Source organism: Perissodus microlepis, chromosome 6 (genome assembly GCF_051167445.1).
Source record: "Perissodus microlepis isolate ML-2025 ecotype Zambia chromosome 6, ASM5116744v1, whole genome shotgun sequence".
NCBI lineage: Eukaryota > Metazoa > Chordata > Actinopteri > Cichliformes > Cichlidae > Perissodus > Perissodus microlepis.
In genome coordinates, this window is record NC_140466.1 from 29,464,708 (window position 1) to 29,483,850 (window position 19,143).

General features: G+C 39.7%; 1 protein-coding gene across 2 annotated transcripts in view; it reads right to left on the minus strand.

Moving 5' to 3' along the window:
* Positions 1-19,143, minus strand: part of LOC146385894 (noelin-2-like) — a 39,693-nt gene that overhangs the window by 4,647 nt on the left and 15,903 nt on the right. For both annotated transcript variants that reach the window (XM_084931881.1, XM_084931880.1), the window contains exons 3-5: positions 15,408-15,563; positions 9,159-9,378; positions 6,969-7,075 (exon numbers count right to left, since the gene is read on the minus strand). In XM_084931881.1, coding sequence (XP_084788007.1) covers positions 6,969-7,075; positions 9,159-9,378; positions 15,408-15,563 — 483 coding nt within the window. The remainder of the gene's footprint in view (positions 1-6,968; positions 7,076-9,158; positions 9,379-15,407; positions 15,564-19,143) is intronic.

Sequence of the window (19,143 nt, forward strand, 5' to 3'; positions counted from 1 at the left end):
TTAAAAAATTACAAGAATGTTTGGCTCCTGAGACTTTAGCACAGTACTGGAAATACCAATACATTACTTACACTACTAATACTGATGCATTACTTAAATTACTTATGCTATTTAAGTAAAAGGCCATTGATGCATTGTATTTATAGGACAACTAGACACAGGTAATTTGCAGAACTTGCCCATTGTTAGGCTCTTTACATCTTACCCTAACAACAATGAGCATATTTGCCAAAATGTCAGACTACTGCTTCACATTCAGCCCAAACTGTCTGACAAAAACGCAGCTCCTATTTAACCTGATCAACCCTGACAAATCAAAGGCCTGCAAGCAGAGGGCTACAGTAAATACCAGAGGGTTGTGAACCTGGCTCATCTTTAACCATATCTCAATGTAATGTCATGTCAAGCACGCTTGAGCTTTGATGCAAACATAGTATTATATTCTAACCCTGTAATTTAATTCTGGCTTTAACAGGGAGGCGATGAAGAGAAGATAATCCAGGAGAAATGTGATCTCCTACTCTTGTTCCCTGTTAGCTCTCCTGCCGCTGCGTTTTCGATCATCAGAAGGCTTTTCGGGGAGCTTTAAAGATAACTGTATACCATAGAAATGCAAAAACGAAGCCTAGAAGTATTGCATTGAATTAAATGCATTGAATTTCACCATCGCTTACAGAGCATCTTCCTAAAAACCCTCACCAAAAGAGGATCTACTGCAGCATTCACAGTGTAGTTTTCAGCAGGGTGAACCAGATCAACAACTACAATTCGAAGCAAATCGAAGAATTAACCCTGATTTAACCCCGTGCTACTGGGGAATTATGCACTAAAACGCTTGACCTTTTTCTGCTTTCTTTGGTTTCACATTTTTCACCTTCACCATCACCTCCCCGGCTCCCCTATTAGTCTCCCTCTACAGTTGCTCTTTTGATCAGCCTTCACTGCCTCTTCTTCTTCTTCTTCTCTTTGTCTCGTCCCCTCCTTCTGTTCGCCCCTTGTTTCACTTCTTCTTTCCCTGCCTAACACCTCTTCAGCAACCGTCCTCATGCCCCCCTCCCACCCCCAGCCCCCTCCATTTGCTATGTCTCTCTCGCCCTTTCGCTCGTTCTCACACTATCAGCTGAGGCATCTTGACAGATCAGGGGATATCCACACCTCAGCAGCTGTTCTCAAATACAGCGACAGGTGTGTCCATGCGTGCGTGCGCGCACGTGTGAGTGTGTACCGCGTGCATATACACACACACATACACATACACATTTGTGCACTGATGAGCTAATGAAGAATTCATAAATGCCAAAGTGGCACCCTGTAGTCATGGATACCAAAGGATGTATGAGAATGACTTTACTCATTTTGACTCACAGTGTGTGTGTGTGTGTGTGTGTGTGTCTTTTTGTTAAAGAGAACAAAATTTTACAAACAAACTAATTTGGTCTGTGATGTTTGTGATGTTCAATATGTGCACTACTACAAACAAAGCCTGAGAAAATACTATCAACATCATTGTTTGGAATTTTTTGTCTGTTTTTGATGAGATGGGAATAAAAAGACGCCGTTTTTGGGGTGAAATCGATTCAATAAGATGATTGTCCGTTAGTTGGCTGGTCTAATCATGAAGAATAACAGCTTTAACAACAAGAACACAATGGCTGTCAAAGTCACATCATCTTCTCCGCTACACCCACACCACTCTTTTGTGCCTCGCTTAGGTTTGATTCTTTTTCTCAGAGCACAGCAGATGAAATTAATGCCAAAGCTGCTGTGTGCTTGGAAAAACGTTTGGAAGGAAAGTAAAGAAAACAGAATTTGCATCATTAAGGTGTTGAATTTGCATTTAAGAATATTAATAAATCACAAATTTGACTGTGATTTTTCCTCCTCTGGAGCTTTGTGTTTCACACTTTGTTTTCACTCCCCGATTAGTTTCATTTTCACTCCTTCATAATTTTGTGGTTAGTTTTAGAAGCCAAAAACTACAGAACCTGGTCACATTTACTAAAATTAAGTGGATAAAATTGTTTCTTAAAGAGTAACCAGACAATTTAACAACACACAATATCTTGTTTGTATCTTTTGTTTAATCGAAGGTCTTTTTTATTGCTACTATAAAATCCAGGTCATTGCACAGAGCTTTTTTTTTCCTTTTTATAAATAGTTACAAAGTTAACTTTTAACTTTGAGGAGGCCTCACCCACCGCTGTCTATCCAGGGCCTTGAAGTGGAGAGAGTGAGCAGCTGTAGGTACCTGGGCGTCTACATCTCTGAGGACCTCACCTGGTCACTGAACACCACACAGCTGGTCAAGAAGGCTCAGCAGCGGCTGTATTTCCTGAGGAGGTTGAGGAAATTTGGTATGTCGGCCAAGATCCTCAGCAAGTTCTACACCTGCATTGTGGAGAGCACCCTGACCAGCCGCATCACTGCATGGTACGGCAGCACTACTGCTATGGACCGCAAACGCCTGCAGAGAGTGATAACAACCACGGAGAAGATCACTAGGACCCCGCTGCCCTCTCTGCAGAGCATCTACCATCGCAGAGTCCAGAGGAGAGCTGCCTCCATCCTCAAAGACCCCTCACACCCCAACACGGACTGTTCACACTTCTGCCCTCGAGATGAAGGTTTAGAAGTGTGAAATCCAGAACATCCAGACTCACTAACTCCTTCTTCCTCACTGCCATCAGACTCACTGACACATTTTGAACAGTAATAATATTTTTTTGACCGTCTGGTCATCTTACATATTAAGCTATAGCTCTTTTGCACACATCTGTTTCAAATCTCCATATTTTGTCTCCTTTTCTGCCTTCAGCTATTTATTTGTACTATTTGTATTTATATGTTCTATTTCTATTGTATATATTAATCGGCATCTGTGGGTGGTCAGCAAAGAAAGAATTCCATTGCACAAAGAAATGCCTTTTCTCTTGTGACACATGACAATAAACACTTTGAATCTTGAATTTTGAATCTTTTAACTTTCAATTACCGCAACACAAAAAGAGAGAAGACTAGATCGAGTGGCAGACGAATGGAAACAAGGAAATGGCAGCTGTTCTACTGGCAGATTAATGGCTTCCTTATAAATTACAGTCAGTTATTATGCTAATGTTATTTATCATTACAAGTAAACTAGATTCAGTCACAGCCCATTACATATTATTATTCTGTTTCATGTGAGAAATGTCTGCCCAAATCAGTATGCTATGTTTACATATTAACCCACTTCCCACTTTATTTGGCACTGCTGTTCAGCTGTTCATCTTGTTAATTAATCAGCCAATCACATGGCATTCCTTAAGAAATGTCAAAATGGTCAAGACGACCTGCTGAAGTTCAAAGCGAGCTTTAAAATGGACAAGAAAGGTGATTTAAGTGGACTGAATGTGGCAAGGCTGGTCTGAATATTTCAAAAGCCGATGAATCAGCTGGGATTTTCACATTTTGGAGGTAGAGTCAGAATTTGGAGTAAACAGCAAGAAAGCAGAGAAAGCATGCTCCTAAAGCTGCTTAACATGCACCCATATGTAAAAAGCATCAGTTGGCGTGTCATATAACCAAACTCAGAAGACACTCTGAGGTGCCAGAGACTTCTACAGTACATCAGTATTTTCTGTACTGGAAATGAGAACAGGCTGAACTTACTCAACAGTTTGAAAGCTCCACTTTTTTGTTCACAACATGGGAGCAAATACTGAAGCTTTTTTGTGCCTGTGAACCAAGTGTGCAATTTTAATTCAAGTGAGTCATCTTGACTCTGGTTTTTAGTTCTCTTTAATGCATCCAAAGAGTCCATATGCAGCGTCACTCAGTAAAATGTATTCACCGTTTTATAGCTGCGCCCTTTCCAGCTGTGTACGGAGCAACTGCTTTGTTTTGTTGTGCCAGTGCAGGAGTGGTTGTAAAATTCTAAATGCATTTTTTAGAGCCTGGCAAACACATGCAGAAATAATTACTTCTGTAAAAGGAAACAGCCCTGCAATAGTGTTGTGAGGGAGGAAATGTAAAGGACTTAATGATAAACGTTACTGTCTTTGTTCTACAGGGCTCCATAAGGCTGAGAGGGGGGAAAAAAGATAAAAGTGATTGAAGCACTTTACAGCATATAATAGTTTTGCTGGCTTATTTAAAAACAATACAAATACAGAAAAAAAAAGTGCATTTATAAAAGTGCACTTCTTGTGCTTTCTCCACGCTCCGATTCAGGAACATCACCTACTGTGCAGCATGAAAAGACCAGAAAAAGCTTCCAATTGTTGGGACAAAGGTGCAAATAGATGGAGAGACTGAGAAAGAGCTGCCACCCATAACTACACCAGTCACACCTGGAACTGGAAAACAGACAGCAATAACTGGGATACTGCTGCTGTGTATAGCGCCTTCTCATCACCAGGGAGACATTCTAATAGAGAACAGGCAAGGGTCACCATGGCGATATAAATCACACCTGGCAACTGGGAGACAGTCGCCTTGACAACTAGCTTAATATGCACTCCCTGAACAGAATGTGTGTGTGTGTGTGTGTGTGTGTGTGTGTGTGTGTGTGTGTGTGTGTGTGTGTGTGTGTGTCGCAGTGAGCGGAGACAGAGTGCACACAGGAGTCATGTTAGAAATGAGGCTGAAAGAAACTGAAAAATACATCAGCGAAAATATAGAAGCGGGCAACTTTATGACCACTTTCACCTGCCGTACTTGTCATGTGCCCACAAGAGCACACAGTCTTATTTTGATGATTACATCAGTTCCCTTTACTCCATCTAAATCCAAACTTACAGTACATCTAAGCTCACACGTGACTTCACACTAAAAATTAATTTCTTATGGGTGCATGTGTATTGAAACTTTAATATGACATTCATGTATCCCCTCACAACACGAATACTAACCAGTACATACACATATATTTGCATGCCTATCTTTGTGGGGACCCTTATGAATGTAACACCTAGCAGAGAAAATTTTTGATTAAAAAAAAAAAAAACTGACCTGCTAAGAACTTAACCTAACATGATTCAACATCCAAATATATCTCCAGAACATTAGCGGGTGACCCGATGCCGCTGCGACAACTGCATCGAGCGGATCATGTGTGAGTTGGAGCAAATAAACACTGAAATGCAGGTGGTGTGAAAATGTCTCCTTTTTTGAGGTGCAGTAATTTAAGTTAAATCAATGAAGCTCATAAATTGTTCAGCGGGGCTGTGAAAAGAAGAAACTGCAAATAGTTACATTTGAGAAATACTGGCCACTATGCTAGCATTGGCAATATGAAGGAGGCGAGACAGAGCCAGAGACTATTACATAAATAAACAAGAAGCACTCCAGGAGCACAAACCTCCATCAAGGCAGCTCGTTCTCTGGGCTGTATTTGCTCTTAAAGAAATAGTATTTTATTTTGTATATATTCATTATAAAAACAAAATGTGTGGGAGTAGGCGATGGATAACGAGTGTTGATTTGTAAATAACTTGAGCCTATTATATAATATTATACTGCACCATATTTCTAACTACCAGCTTGTCTCTCTCACTTGATAATACTTTTGTTAGAGATATAACACGTCTCAGATCTCCCAACTGGCATGATATTTGGATGCAAACTATGTGACAGGAGAAACCCCATATAGCCGTATCATTTCCTAACTGTTGCCAATACAAACAAAAGCAAAAGCATTTTACACACAATTTTAAAGTTAAAAAACATTTTGTGAAAGTTTGACCGTTTGACCTTAAAAAAGAGGTCAGAGGTCCAAAGTAACATGATATCTAGAATCCAGATATATCATTCCCTATATGTCTATATGCTGTCAATACAAACAACAGCAGTAAGGAATATAGTTTTAATAAAAACAGCTCGATATAGCATTATTATCATTTTGACCTTCAGATCAATCTTTTGACCTTGAAGAAGAGGTCAGAGGTCAAATTTGAGATGATATTTTATAATGTATATGTTGACAATACATGCTACACTTTGTTTCTAAGTTTCTAAGAATCATAGTTTCTACAGTATTGAGCTTTTTGTCAGTTTTTGACCAATAAATCATTAAGTTGACCTTGCTGACCTTGGTGGATGTAAGCATGTGTGACCTCACTCTGCATTCCTGCAAAGTTTTATGAGAATTCATTCAAAACTTTTCGAGCTATCATGTTTACAGAAAGAACGCCTCCCACATGCACACGCACAGGAGAAGGTAACCAGTCACCAGTCTGAACCTCGGCCAGGAAATTGATTGGTGCATTTCCAACTAAAGAAGAAAGCAGAGGAAGTTTGTACTACCAGAAAAGGTGCTTATATAAACCAGGAAACTATTAGCCAGTCATGTTGCCCACATGTGACAGCAGAGTTTCACTGGTCTTAGTTTACAGTTGTTCAGCTGCTCTGGTGGGCCGTCAAAGACATCACTCTGGATTGAGTAATAATGAATCTGTAACATCATGAAATTTGCAGAGATTTAAATACTCAGCAGCAAACAAACAAACATCCCTCCAGCTACAACCATAAATAAATAAATGTAATTAATTAAATAATCTCAGAAATAGTGATAAACACACAATAAAAACTGGATACAACACGATAAATGACGGCAGAAAGAAGTGAAATGCATGAGTTAGAGATGATAATTTAAGGGTTGAGGGCAGTCTGCATGGTGGTCAGAGCAAAACCAAGTTATCAGACTTTTTAAAGCTGCATTTTTATGTTTCAGTGAAATTAAAGCAACATCTCTGTCCACTTTCATGTAAGTACGGGGTTCTGTAAGAGTTACAAATAATTACAAATATAAGGCTACTGAGTGGCGAGACTTGCTTCTAGAAGGACTTTCCCCTAGCCAGACCACCAAATGCCTCAATCCCAACCTAAACCTTATTCTAACCCCGACTGTAAACCTTTTTTTAAAAATATATAAATGGAACAAACTGAAGAAGAAAAAACAGAAAAAGGACAAACACACACTGTACACCTACCCTGCTGTCAGAGCTGGGAATCATGGCATCAGTCATCCAAGAGCCAAAGCGGGATCCCGAGGCCCTCACAGTGATGGGGTTGCTAACGGCAGTCAGACGACCACATCCTGTTAACAAATGATAAACGAACCATGTAAACTCTGAGGCGGAGATCCTCCATCCTAGATCTGTTGTTTATGCATAGAGCAGCCACATGGAGAAGATAATGCAGATGGAGCACCAGTTTGTGCTCATGTTATCCGGATTGGTCTGAGTAATGCTCGTCGTCAAGGTGACTTGGCCAGCTGGTTTATGAGCAGCCATCACCTGCCACCAGTCTTAACTCACTTCAGCAATGCTTCATAAAAACTTGAAAATGTGTTGACGCCACAGGCGTGAGCTGTGAAAAAGCAGCTTCTATTTCTCGAAAAGATAACACAGAAGAATACATGTGGGTGTTTTAGTCATTTAGATAATAACTTTAAGACATTTTGTTGTTCAGGTAAATGAAACTGCCCACTCACAGTGATACCGCATGTACATTATTCCAACTATAAAACACCGTTTTTAGGTTTGAAAAGTGGAGCTGGTAATTTCACTGAGAGTTTTAATAGAGCCTTTTCAGCCACCTGAATTAACATCAGTTATAATGGATCTCAACAGAGACAGCTATTTAGATCAAACCCAATGTCAAAACATTCCCGGAAAAATGCATTTCTAAATCAACATCCACTTGTATGCTTTCCACAAACAGGCTTATTGTGTCCCGGCTTTTCAATTTTCCTCAAAATGGACCTAAATAGGCGCACTTCTGTTTCTGTCCCCATGTTAGACTTTGTTGTTAGAGCACTCTCTGCTGCTCTTAAAGCAATACTTTGACATTTTGTGGAAAATATTTATTCACTGCCTGTTGGAGTGTTAGATGAGAAAATCAATACCACTCTTATGTCTGTCCAGTAAAAATGAAGCGACTGCCAGCAGCCTAGCTTAGCACAAAGAGGAAACCGGGAATGTCCATCTGTTTCCCCATAGCTGTCTCCGCATGTTACTACCCGATGGCTATCCGCCTTTTTTTCTTTTTACTGAACAAACACCCTCAACTCTTACCAAGTAAATAAAATAAGAATCCTTCCTAAAATCTCTTTAATCCTAAACCGTAGTCTTACTTCACTATAGCTATTCCATGTGCTCCTCTGCAAAAGCGGCACATATCCCAACCCAATATCACGACAAAGCTTGCAACAGACACATTGAGCTTTGCCTCTCTAAAATGTGAAATGTACATGCATGCAGAAGTTGCAGTAACAGCAGAGGAAAATATTTTATTTCAAGCCAACATGAAAATTATCACGGGAAAGTGCTTAAACAGACTTTATTAACACCTTTGCATGTATATACACATTAGCCGCCTAGCTTAATCTGTTCTGCCGATTAAGGACCCTGGAATGTACTTAATACATTTGTTGCTCACTACTGACTTCGTGGCTTAAATACATTATCTCCCCCTGCTGGTAATGCAATTTTTAGAGAGACAAATTGTGGAATGGACACAGTGGACCGGCATGTCTATTACACGTTTTGCCATGCTTCCCCTGCTTCCCTTTGTTCCTTTGCCAGTTGGTCCTGTTTGCTTCTAATTCAGCTAGGTCAACTTCTTAATTTGTATTCCCAATGTCATCTTTTTCAAGCTCAGATTTTCCTTATGTATGTATGCATCTTTCCCTAAATATCCTGTTTAGTGAAGTCTTGACCCACTATTGAGCGTCATCGCATGAGCCAAGGTGTTAAAAACGACATCACCAGGGGCTTTGGGTGTAGTGTAAGTGAACTAGTTGGGTATATCCTAGTTTGGTAGGCCTGACTTTGCAAATTGTGTACTAACTTGATGAAACTTGGTCCTATTTTCTGTTACACTCCTTCCTCACTCCCTGTGGTAAATTTGCATGTTTTTAAACTTCACTCCCCTCCTTTATTCTTCCTGAATGTCCTTCTTGTTTATAATACAGTTTTTTATAGAACTATTTTTGCAGACTGATGAATCGTTGTTATAAATAAATCTTTGAGTGTGTAAACCTGCGGAGTGCTCCTTTGCGTGCTTCCACCCCCTGCACGCTCACGTTCTTCGCTTTCATGTTCAAATTGCAAACGCGTGAGTTACTTTCAAAAGCAGCACAAGTCATATTTTGTTATTGCTTTCTTCCCAGCACGTACCCAGTTTATTCATGCAGCTGTGCAGCCTGGTCTCCAGCAACAGGACCCTCTGCTGAAGCTCCTCGTAGTCGTATGCTCCAATCTCTTCCTGGATGGCTGTCAGGACGATCGACAGGTTAAGCAGCTCCATCCGCAAGGTGGCCAGCGCCTGTAGATCCAGTCTGTACTGCTCCACCACTGACAACAGGGGCCGTAGCTGAGACATCTGACCCTTTAACTCCTGTGAATGAGTTAAAGAAAGTGAGAGAGGCCATTTGCAGTCATTATTTTTCTCTTTCAGTTGCTGTAGTTCGGCGTAGTGCCACCCTTTGAGGCACACTTGAGGCAGTTTATGTGTCTGAACTGGTCAGGGTGCCCCGTAAGGGTGACCTCATCCCAGCATGTGTAACAGGGTTAGTGGTTTGTTTCTCATTCGGCTGATTACTCTCCTTGTCATCCTTAATCTCCCGTTGTGCTGCCTTCCACCTGTGAATGTTTCAAATGAATCTGTTCAACTGTCCCTTTTGTTCACTCGTCGATGCTGAAAACTGAGCACATGTTTGAGACAATCCTTGTGTCACAAGGCAGCCCCCCGGTCTACCTGTTGCTGATAAACTTGTTGGTAGGAGACAAATGAAATGAACTGAAACACATAAAGCTCTCGTTTCCTTTGAGTTTGGTTCAGAAGAATATTTACTTTTCTTCCTTAATTCTTTCTGTGCATCTGGCAGCTGAGATGCTGCACATCATATTTCATTTCTGCCTCTGTCGCCGCATCTCTTTGCTCTCCCCGAGGAACAGACGTGAGCGAGGGAAGCGGAGAACCACGTTAACCGAATGGAAAGCGCCCCTAGAACATGCTAGAGGGACTGCACAATCCATCTGGCCTGAGAACGCTTCACAGTCCCACAGGAGGTGATGGAAGATGTGCTGGAAGAGACTACGTCTGGGCAAGTCTTTTCTGGCAACGTGACCCAAATAAGCAGCATAAAATGGATGGAGGAAATCTCTCATTTTAAAAAAATGCACTCTGGATCATATCGGGCCAGAAAGGCCCCTTTTTTCCCCTCTAATCAGCTTAAATGGAGATCAATAAAAATATGGATAGCATATAAAACAATTGTGCTTGCAGCAAGAGGGACAATAAATTTTTATTTGCTACTTTTATATCTCTGCTTTTAGCCTTGATACTTAGATGTATCTTCTCTTTCAGCTTGCTGAATAAAGAGCTGGATTTGATATGGAAAAGAGAGAAGGATAAAGAGAAGTGTCAAAAGCGAAGACAAAAATGTTATCATCTTCTTATAACATCTCTGCACCCCCGCACACAAACACAACAACATATCCAGGAAACAGTCAGCAGTTGGCAGTCAGTCAAACACTTTATGTATCTAATCCCTCCCCTGCTGTCTTGAAATCGCATCCTGAATACTTTTCCAACATCGCTACGACGCATTTTTCCAATTTCTACATGTCACAAGAGCGCAGCGTGAAAACTCTGTAATTCCGAGCAGCTTCAGCTCACTACATCATCACCGCTCGTTGATATTGGCAGTGTTCTTTGCATATAATTGCAAGTTGATTAAATATTCATTAAAACCCCAATTTTGACAAAATGCCAAAGGTGCCACGGTTTGTTAGATAGCGAACCACTTTACCTGGCTAATCCCTCCCCTGCCACGTCTCCGCCTTCATCTCGATTTCTCTAATCTCTCCCTTCCTGATTCACACTTTTATCTCTCCTCCAGTCTCTGCTTAACCTTTACTTTCCCTCTTACTTCTCCTTGCACAGTCCTCTCATGTCCTCCCTCCCACCAAGAAACATTTAGGTGCAATAAGGCTTCCTTTCCTGTCTCTTTCCTCCTCTTTCCTCCACCATCTCTCTCTGTTTATGACTCCCATTTGACATCCCATTCTCCACTCCCGCCCTCCACCCTTGTTTCCTTCCTCCATGGGTTAAAAATACTGTTTAGTTATTGATAAACTTACTGAAGTTCCACATAAATATTCAGGAGTCTTTCCTCTCAGTGCAAAGGCAAAAGCTTATGACTGTGAAAACCCCCCAGGAGCAACAATCATATGCACACACACACACACACACACACACACACACACACACACACACACGCATATGCATAAACCAACTATATAAAAACTTAAAAACAGACCCCCCCCAGCTGTTAAGATATGCTTGGCAAGAGATGAAAGGCAGAATGGATTTATGGGGAGGCGGTAATATGCCCTATTGGGGTAAGTAAGGGTTAGTGTGTGTGTGTGTGTGTGTGTGTGTGTGTGTGTGTGTGTGTGTGTGTGTGTGTGTGTGTGTGTGTGTGTACGTACTTCTACTGCTTTTTATGAGCAGGCAAAAAAAAAATCTGTGTGTACAGTCACAGTGTGGAGCTTGCGTCCCTTTTGTAGACAAAGTCTGCATGAATTAAATATTTTTAATTCTTAATTATTAACGAATTCTAATATGAAGACTTGGTTTGGGGTTATGGTGAGGATTACAGTCGGACAAGATGGTTTGTGGAGGGTTACTTCTTGTACACACTAAAAACAAAACTATTCTTCCTGGGACCACAGAATATTAAATGTATATTTCATAAATCCATGATAAGACAAACTAACCAATGAAGGACTGTGAAGTACTGCATCTTTTGTCCTATTTCCTCCAATCACCCCCAACCAGTCACGACAGACGGATCCCAAAGCCTATTAAAAGGGAGTTTTTCCTTCCCCCTGTCGCCAAGCACTTGTTCATTGAGGGTCGCCTTAATGTTGAGGTTTGTCTTTACTTTACAATATTAAATGCTTTGAGGCAACTGTTGTTGTGATTTGGCATTATAAAAATAAAATAGAACTGAATTTATTGAAAAGATTCACCTGTAAATTTGGAATTACTGACATTGACAAGATGAGCAAGCAAATATTTCACAAATATAACCCGAGATATCAAGCTTCTGAATGAACTGGGATGGCAGTCTTTCGATCAGCTATCACCTACTGAATTTAGGTTATACTTCCTGAGGCTACACATACACACATATATGTGTGAATATTTGTCTAAGTTCACCTCTCAGTTGGAGAGCACGGTGGAAAAGCAATTACCTTTCCAATAGTAGATTATCAGTTTTAATCCGAATTAGCACAGGCCTTACCTCATTAGCCATTCGAACAGGACAATAGAAGTGTTTTCAGTTGAATTAGTCACTGAACACACAATTAGATCAAGTTGATACAACAGTTCACCGCTTAGTTGAGTCAAAAAGGCTTCCTTCAAATTTACACAGCTTTTCTTTCCTTTTCCAGTGTAAATATGCTGTATTAAAAAAGTTTTCTTTAAATAAACACAAATAGAAATGGATAATAACCTTAAATTCTGCAAACTTAAGCTGAGTGCACATAAATGCCCTTGGAGCTGCTTGCCTCATTGTTCGTTGTTCTTTATTTACATTTTGTTATAAAATCTAAATGTAATAAAATCCAAAAGGTCTACAAGATTAGAATGTAGGTTAATGCCATTCCCTGTGTTTATTCTGCATTTATTCATCTATTAAGTATACCTTTAAGGTACTATGACTGTGAAAGGCTGTATTTCAGTAGAGTAAAAGTAGATGGTCTAAAGATGACAACAACTGAGGCCACGAGGTGTGCTCAGTTTTCTGGAGCTCCGTCCATAACAAAACAAAATAACCTGATTTATATTTGGCTGCTATCCTCCATCAGGTTGTCTTTTTTTTGTCAACAGCTGTGAGCCTCAGAGCGCTCCCGGGAGGTCCTGCTCTGACTATTTGCGATGCATGCTTTGTCTCCCCCACTGTGTCAAAAAGGTGACATTTTGTTTCATTTTCAGGAAGAGGATGCAGAAGCAAGGAGCCAAATTTGTGCTGCGTGCCAAAGTCAAGGTGTTTGCACGAATGTTGTTTTGCAGACGTTACAGCAGAGCTTGACAGTTTGGCCCCATGATCTAATTTACTGTTCATAATGTGTGCTGTGTGTGACCCCTCAAAATGACTGTCGAATTACAATGTTTACTTTGGATCTGTATCGTTTTTAACTGAGGTTTAAACATTTTCTATTTGACATTTATGTCACCTTTCTTTTAAGCATTTTTTCCTCCCATGTTACCTTTTCAAAGCTGGAAGTGAGGTAATTTGATAGAAAGAGCAAATAATTCAAATGTTTGGCTGTGAAAATACTCATTATTTTTAAGTAGAAATCTACTTCTGTGAATAGCAGCACTGACCAACTATTTTTAAGATTGATTGCTATTATATCAGTTTATTATATTTATATACGTGGTCCAATTAACTGAAATAGTAATAACGTCCTGTTGAACTTGTTCTCATTGTGTTTTAAGATATAAACCTTTAATGTTATTAACTTATGTATATTAGTTAGTTATTGTTGTTTTCATGCTTGTTGTATTAGTTTATCTCTGTTCACTGTAATATAGGGCTGTTATTTGTGTGTGTGAATATGGGACTGTGCAGTTTTATGACAGCTTTTTCATTATTTTACAGTGCATTTGAGAACTGTGTGAATTGAAATTAGCACTGGATCATGTCAGAGCATGGCCGTGTTTGCAAAGCTGCATCTAGACAAGACTTATGGAACAATGTCTATTGGACAGACAAGAACAAAGTCGAGATGTTTGGCCGTATTGCAGTGTGGTATATGAAGAAAACCACAAAAAGAGAGCTGTGCATAAAAACAAATACCTGCAAATCTAAATAAATAAAAATAAAGAACACCGGTGACATGCTGATAAATGACACTTGAGGCATCGAGGTGAAAGTTATCTTCAGTTGCAAGTATCTTGGAGTGATCAATAATAAGCTGGACTGGAAGAACCATATGGAGGCGGGGTACAGTAAGAGACAAAGGCTGAGGCCTTTCCACTCCTGCTGTGCAGTGTGGACAATACGATGGTGGCCAGTGCTTTGTTTATGCTGTGGCCTGCTGGGATGAAGGAGACCGCACAGCAGACAGGAACAGAGAAAACTTATTAAGAAGGCTCTGTGGTCACGTCTGAATTTGAAACAGTCCAGCACTGTTGTGGCAGAGAGAAGAATGCTCTTAAAGCTAACATGACCACGCCATGCCCAGGAGGTTATCACCAGTAGCACCTTCAGTCAGAGCGCTCCAGGAGGTCCTTTAAACCGACCACTTTACAGCAGCTGTTTAATGCACAATAATATGATTTTTAACCACATTTCCATATTTCAAATGTGTTGGCTGTTTTATTTATTACTTTTATCTGTCTATCTAAAGTCACACAAGAAAATAATTACTTTTTCACATCACTTTCCATTCATAAAATCCATTTACATCCGTTTCTGATCAACTTAATATAGATTTAAAAAACCTGTTAAAGCAGCAGATTAACAAACCTTAAATGTGGAAAAATGTCAACCATACTTAGCACAGTTTTTGCCTATCTTTCCCGTGAGATGAAAGTCCCTAAATCACTGCTTAAAGTTACATCCATGTGTAAACAGTGTGCTGGGTTATGCTAGGCTTCCACTTCAGTGTCATTAAGCTGCCAAATGAAGCCGTTTCACAGCTGATTTAACTGTTTAGATCATTCAACTCTCCCTCCTGAGATCCACGGTCTGTCATTCTCTGTAGCTCTTGAAATAATCTTTCACTACCCCTCCCCATGTTTTGTTGTTGGCACAGACGTCTGCCAGTGGCATCATGGCAGAAAGCACCAAGCCTAATGAGATTAGTACTCCTAATTTAGGAAGTGAAATACATTCAGATTTCCCTCAGTAAAACACAATACTTATCCAGGAAGGCAATCTTATCTTCTCTCTCCTGCAAATTTAAAGTACCAAGGAACATATATAAGACAAATGCAGAAAAAATGTTCTGTGCTTTTGTGTGTCAATATTATTCTAATCTGGTCATTAATATTAAAATTCAGACTCTTTCCAGACAGATTATTTTTTTATGACAGCTTGAAGCCTTAATGTGTGCAGTGATGCTGCAGTTTTACTGGCACCTTCAGAAAAAAGGCTGTTCGACACTTTAACACAGCAGACATGAAGCCAGCAAATTGACAGCTTCAAGACAAGTTTTGTCCTCTTGATGAAAGATGCTCGCGTGTCTGAGAGCAGGCAAGAAACTTCAGCTTGGCATGCGTGAAATCAATGTTTTCACACCAAAGGTTATATGTTCCCTGCAGCGACTGTCTGCATTGTATGCGACTTGATGTGTATGTGTGTGTGTGTCTGTTTGTGTGTGTGTTTCTGTGTGTGTGTTTACCTGCAGGCTCCTAGCTGTCAGACTGCGGGGACTGGCCACATAAGTGTGTAACCGTCCATCCACTCCTCTTAGCAGTGGCTCAGAGTCTCGAACATATTGCAGGTCTCTGGATGTCCGCAGGTCAACCACCTCCATGGACTGACTCACGTTCTGGACCTGATGTACACACACACACACACACACATATGCATAATGCTGCTGATACCATCAGTGATTACTGTTTGTCCCTTCCGTTAATATTTATGATTGGCTTTGGCTGCTGTCTGATTACTGGCACCTGTTATTTGTTTCCAAACACCTGTTGTTTGCCTACAAATATGGCTGTGTGGTGATATGATGACAAACAAAGGGCTAGTTCACTGAATTTTTAACCCCCCATGGTAACTAGCATAGCAAAGACAAAAAAAAGTTGTTGCACGCTGGTTTGAATGTTAATGTTAAACCAACAAAACAAATGCTGTATTTCAATAATCATTTACTTATTATTTTACGTTATTTTTTATATTTTATAATGTATATGTATATAAGGACTTTTATTGTGAAATGAAAGAGCAGGAAGAGCCACGTAGTTACTGTCTGTAGCACAGACAGCAGAAAAGATTCCAGGTCTGAAAAGTAAAACCAATGTGGAATTCGTCTTTTGTGATCCCTATGAGTAACGCCTGCTTCAGTCAGAGGAGTTATCAGATGATGATGATAAATTGGTCTCTTTAGAGACCCTAAAAACTCAACAGCAAATAGAATAACAGATCTTTTCTATAGAAGATCATTAACTTGGTTATTTATGTATTTAGCTAATCATTTAAAATAAACATTTTAATGTGCGTTCATAATTTTACAGCTGAGTGTGCTCTCAGTGCTGCTAGTTATCTCTAAAGTGGTTGCTGCATATTAGAGTTCTGAGACTTTAAAACTGATACATTTAAACATTATAGCTTACTGTCCCACAGCCTAATACACTGAGTGGAAAGATGTGATAAAGATGTGGAAATTGCTTCAGTTTACTGGCTGATCAAAGTAAAATTAATTTTATTGATTGAATAGATATACTTAAAGTATGCGCTGTGTTCTCGTTGCTGCAATTCTACCCGTGTAAAACTAAGTGAATTTAAATCAAGTATAAAACCATTTATACACTTTTTGCATCACAAAATCAATACTTGCACATTTTAATGACAATGCAGCACACAGTCTGAGCTGCTTTAACCTACACCTTGGCTTCTTTCCTGACATTAGTAAGGTTTACAACTACTTACATAAATACTCCATTTTCTAATATATATTGCTCTGGAAACATGCTGTAAGTGAAAGAACCTGCTCCTGATCAGGTTATGTGTTCAATGTAAGTTACCATGGTGAATTAGCTTGGTAGAAAGTGAGCCACTTTCTTGACAGAGTACACTCTGATGTTAAGCCTGCTAGCCCAGTAATCTTACTTTGTAGTACCCACCCCTGGTGATGCAATGCCATCTAGGTCTACACCTTTATGGATCTAGTAGTGACACGGGCCACCAACCAAGACAGAGGAGGCAGCAGGTGGAAGACAAGCTGTCAGAACTGATAGTGATGCCAGTGTTAGCTAACAGCTGCAGATGTTTTCAGACACTGATGTTACACGTGTTTAGGGATTCATTGGTGATTGTTTTAAATTTTCATTTTCACTGAAGAAGAATATCGTAGCTGTTATTAAGTACTTCACAGCTTGCTGTTTTCAACTTGACACAACACTACCCTGGCAGAATTCACGCACTATGCTAGAGGTTTCTCATGTGATGTCATGTGCCTATTCCTCAAGAGCCATCCACCATGCTGGACATGATACAACCACCTGCTGTGAAGTGAAAAAACGTGTATTCACCAACTGGTTGCCAAGTGGTTTCTGGACGTTGCTGACAATCTCTAAGAGAAATCAGTTATAAATAGAGGGTTGCAACACAAACCTCTTTCCGATTGCTCTGGTCGTTAGCAGGCTGCCACAGTCACGTGTTGTTTGCATGGAAGATTGAAATTACTTTCAAGCAGTAGTGAAACTGTGAAAAGTGCAACACAAACTGTAAACGGTCGCTTTAATCTAAAAGTTGTACCACAGTGCTGTTTCCAACACATTTCAAGGGCAGACTTTTGACTCTGAGGACAACTAGTCTCCATTTACAGTTTGTGTCGCACTTTTCACAGTTTTACTACCTCTCAGAAAGTAGCTAGCAAGTGTTTGCTAACGTGCCAGCAAGGTCCATACAAACTATTGGTGACCACAGCAATCTGCTGGTGACAAAGGCAATCATAAGAAGGTTTTCACCAACAGGCCAGAGTATAAATATTTTGCTAGCAACCGGTGGTTCAAAAAGGGTCACTAACCAGTCTCTGGCACTGTGTGAATGGGGCTTTAGTCACCTGACCCTACCTTTGATATATAAGTGGTTAATGGTGATGGGACTCCATAACCCCAAAGTATACATAATATACTACATAATGTCTATATGCAACAAAGGGACAGAGTTTCAATCAAGCTAGCAACTCTGGATGTAAACTTTGCCGCACTGTACAGTGACACAGTGATCCTTGGAGTTAAATTCTACCAACAAAACTAACAGGCTGATTTTTTTTGGCAGATTTAACAGATCTTGAATGTTAAAAGATGAAAACAAAAGGATCACCAAAGTCATCTGAGATAACCTCTGGGGTCCGTGAATATCTGCAGCAAGGGTTACAGCAATTCTTCCAAACTGGTCGAGACATTTGAGTCTAAAGCAGTGACCAACAGGCTGACAGTGCTAAATACAGTCATTCTGTTCATGTGGTTAAAAATTTAAACTGCAAACAGTATGGTGGGCAGTTTTATTGTTCTGTGGTTTTATGTGTTTATTTTATTTAATTGTTCATTTAAATAATTGATTAATTTTATTTACTAATTTAATTGTGTATGTGTTTTTAATTTTCTGTATTAAAGGAAGGCGGTGAGAGTTTTTAAAGTTGCGTAGAAATAGAATATATTATTATTATTATCATCATCATCATCATCATCATTATTATTATCATCATCATCATCATTATTATCATCATCATCATCATCATTATTATTATTATTATTACTATTATTATTATTATTTCATAAAAGTTGTAGGCACCACATTAAAAAACATTTTTAACTCCTGACTGAAAAAATAAACAGGTAAATAAATAAAAAATGGATAAATAAAAGAGTGTGAGGAAAATATGCTTTTTAAATTAAAAGCAGTTCATGCTTAGGGTTTAACATCCCCCATTCACTGCTCAACAATATGATACAAAGACACACAGTTTGCAGACCCCCTGTTCCCCTCTCTTAGATCTCATTAGGTCCATTTGAACAGAAGTTCCTCTCCTTTCGTGTCCTGCTCTAAAAAACAGCCCCCACTCACGCCCCGTCTCATTAACCAGGCAGAGGGTGTACCACACACTTGAAATCTCTTTTAATGTTGAATGAAAAACAAGTGTTTAAAAAAATCTATTATAAAAATGACCCAGATATTTCCAGATATTCAGGAGTGATATGCAAACAAACAAACAAACAAACAAACCCGCCCACACATCTCCTGTACAACACGTTCTGTGGAGGCCAGACAAGCAAAAAAATAGAAAAATAAAAAAAAGCACTCACACCACCGCACACAAACTCACAGCGGGATCTAGGTGTCACTTCCACAGACATGCTGAGCTGATTAAGATTCATAAATACAAAAGACTCTCAACAAGAGCA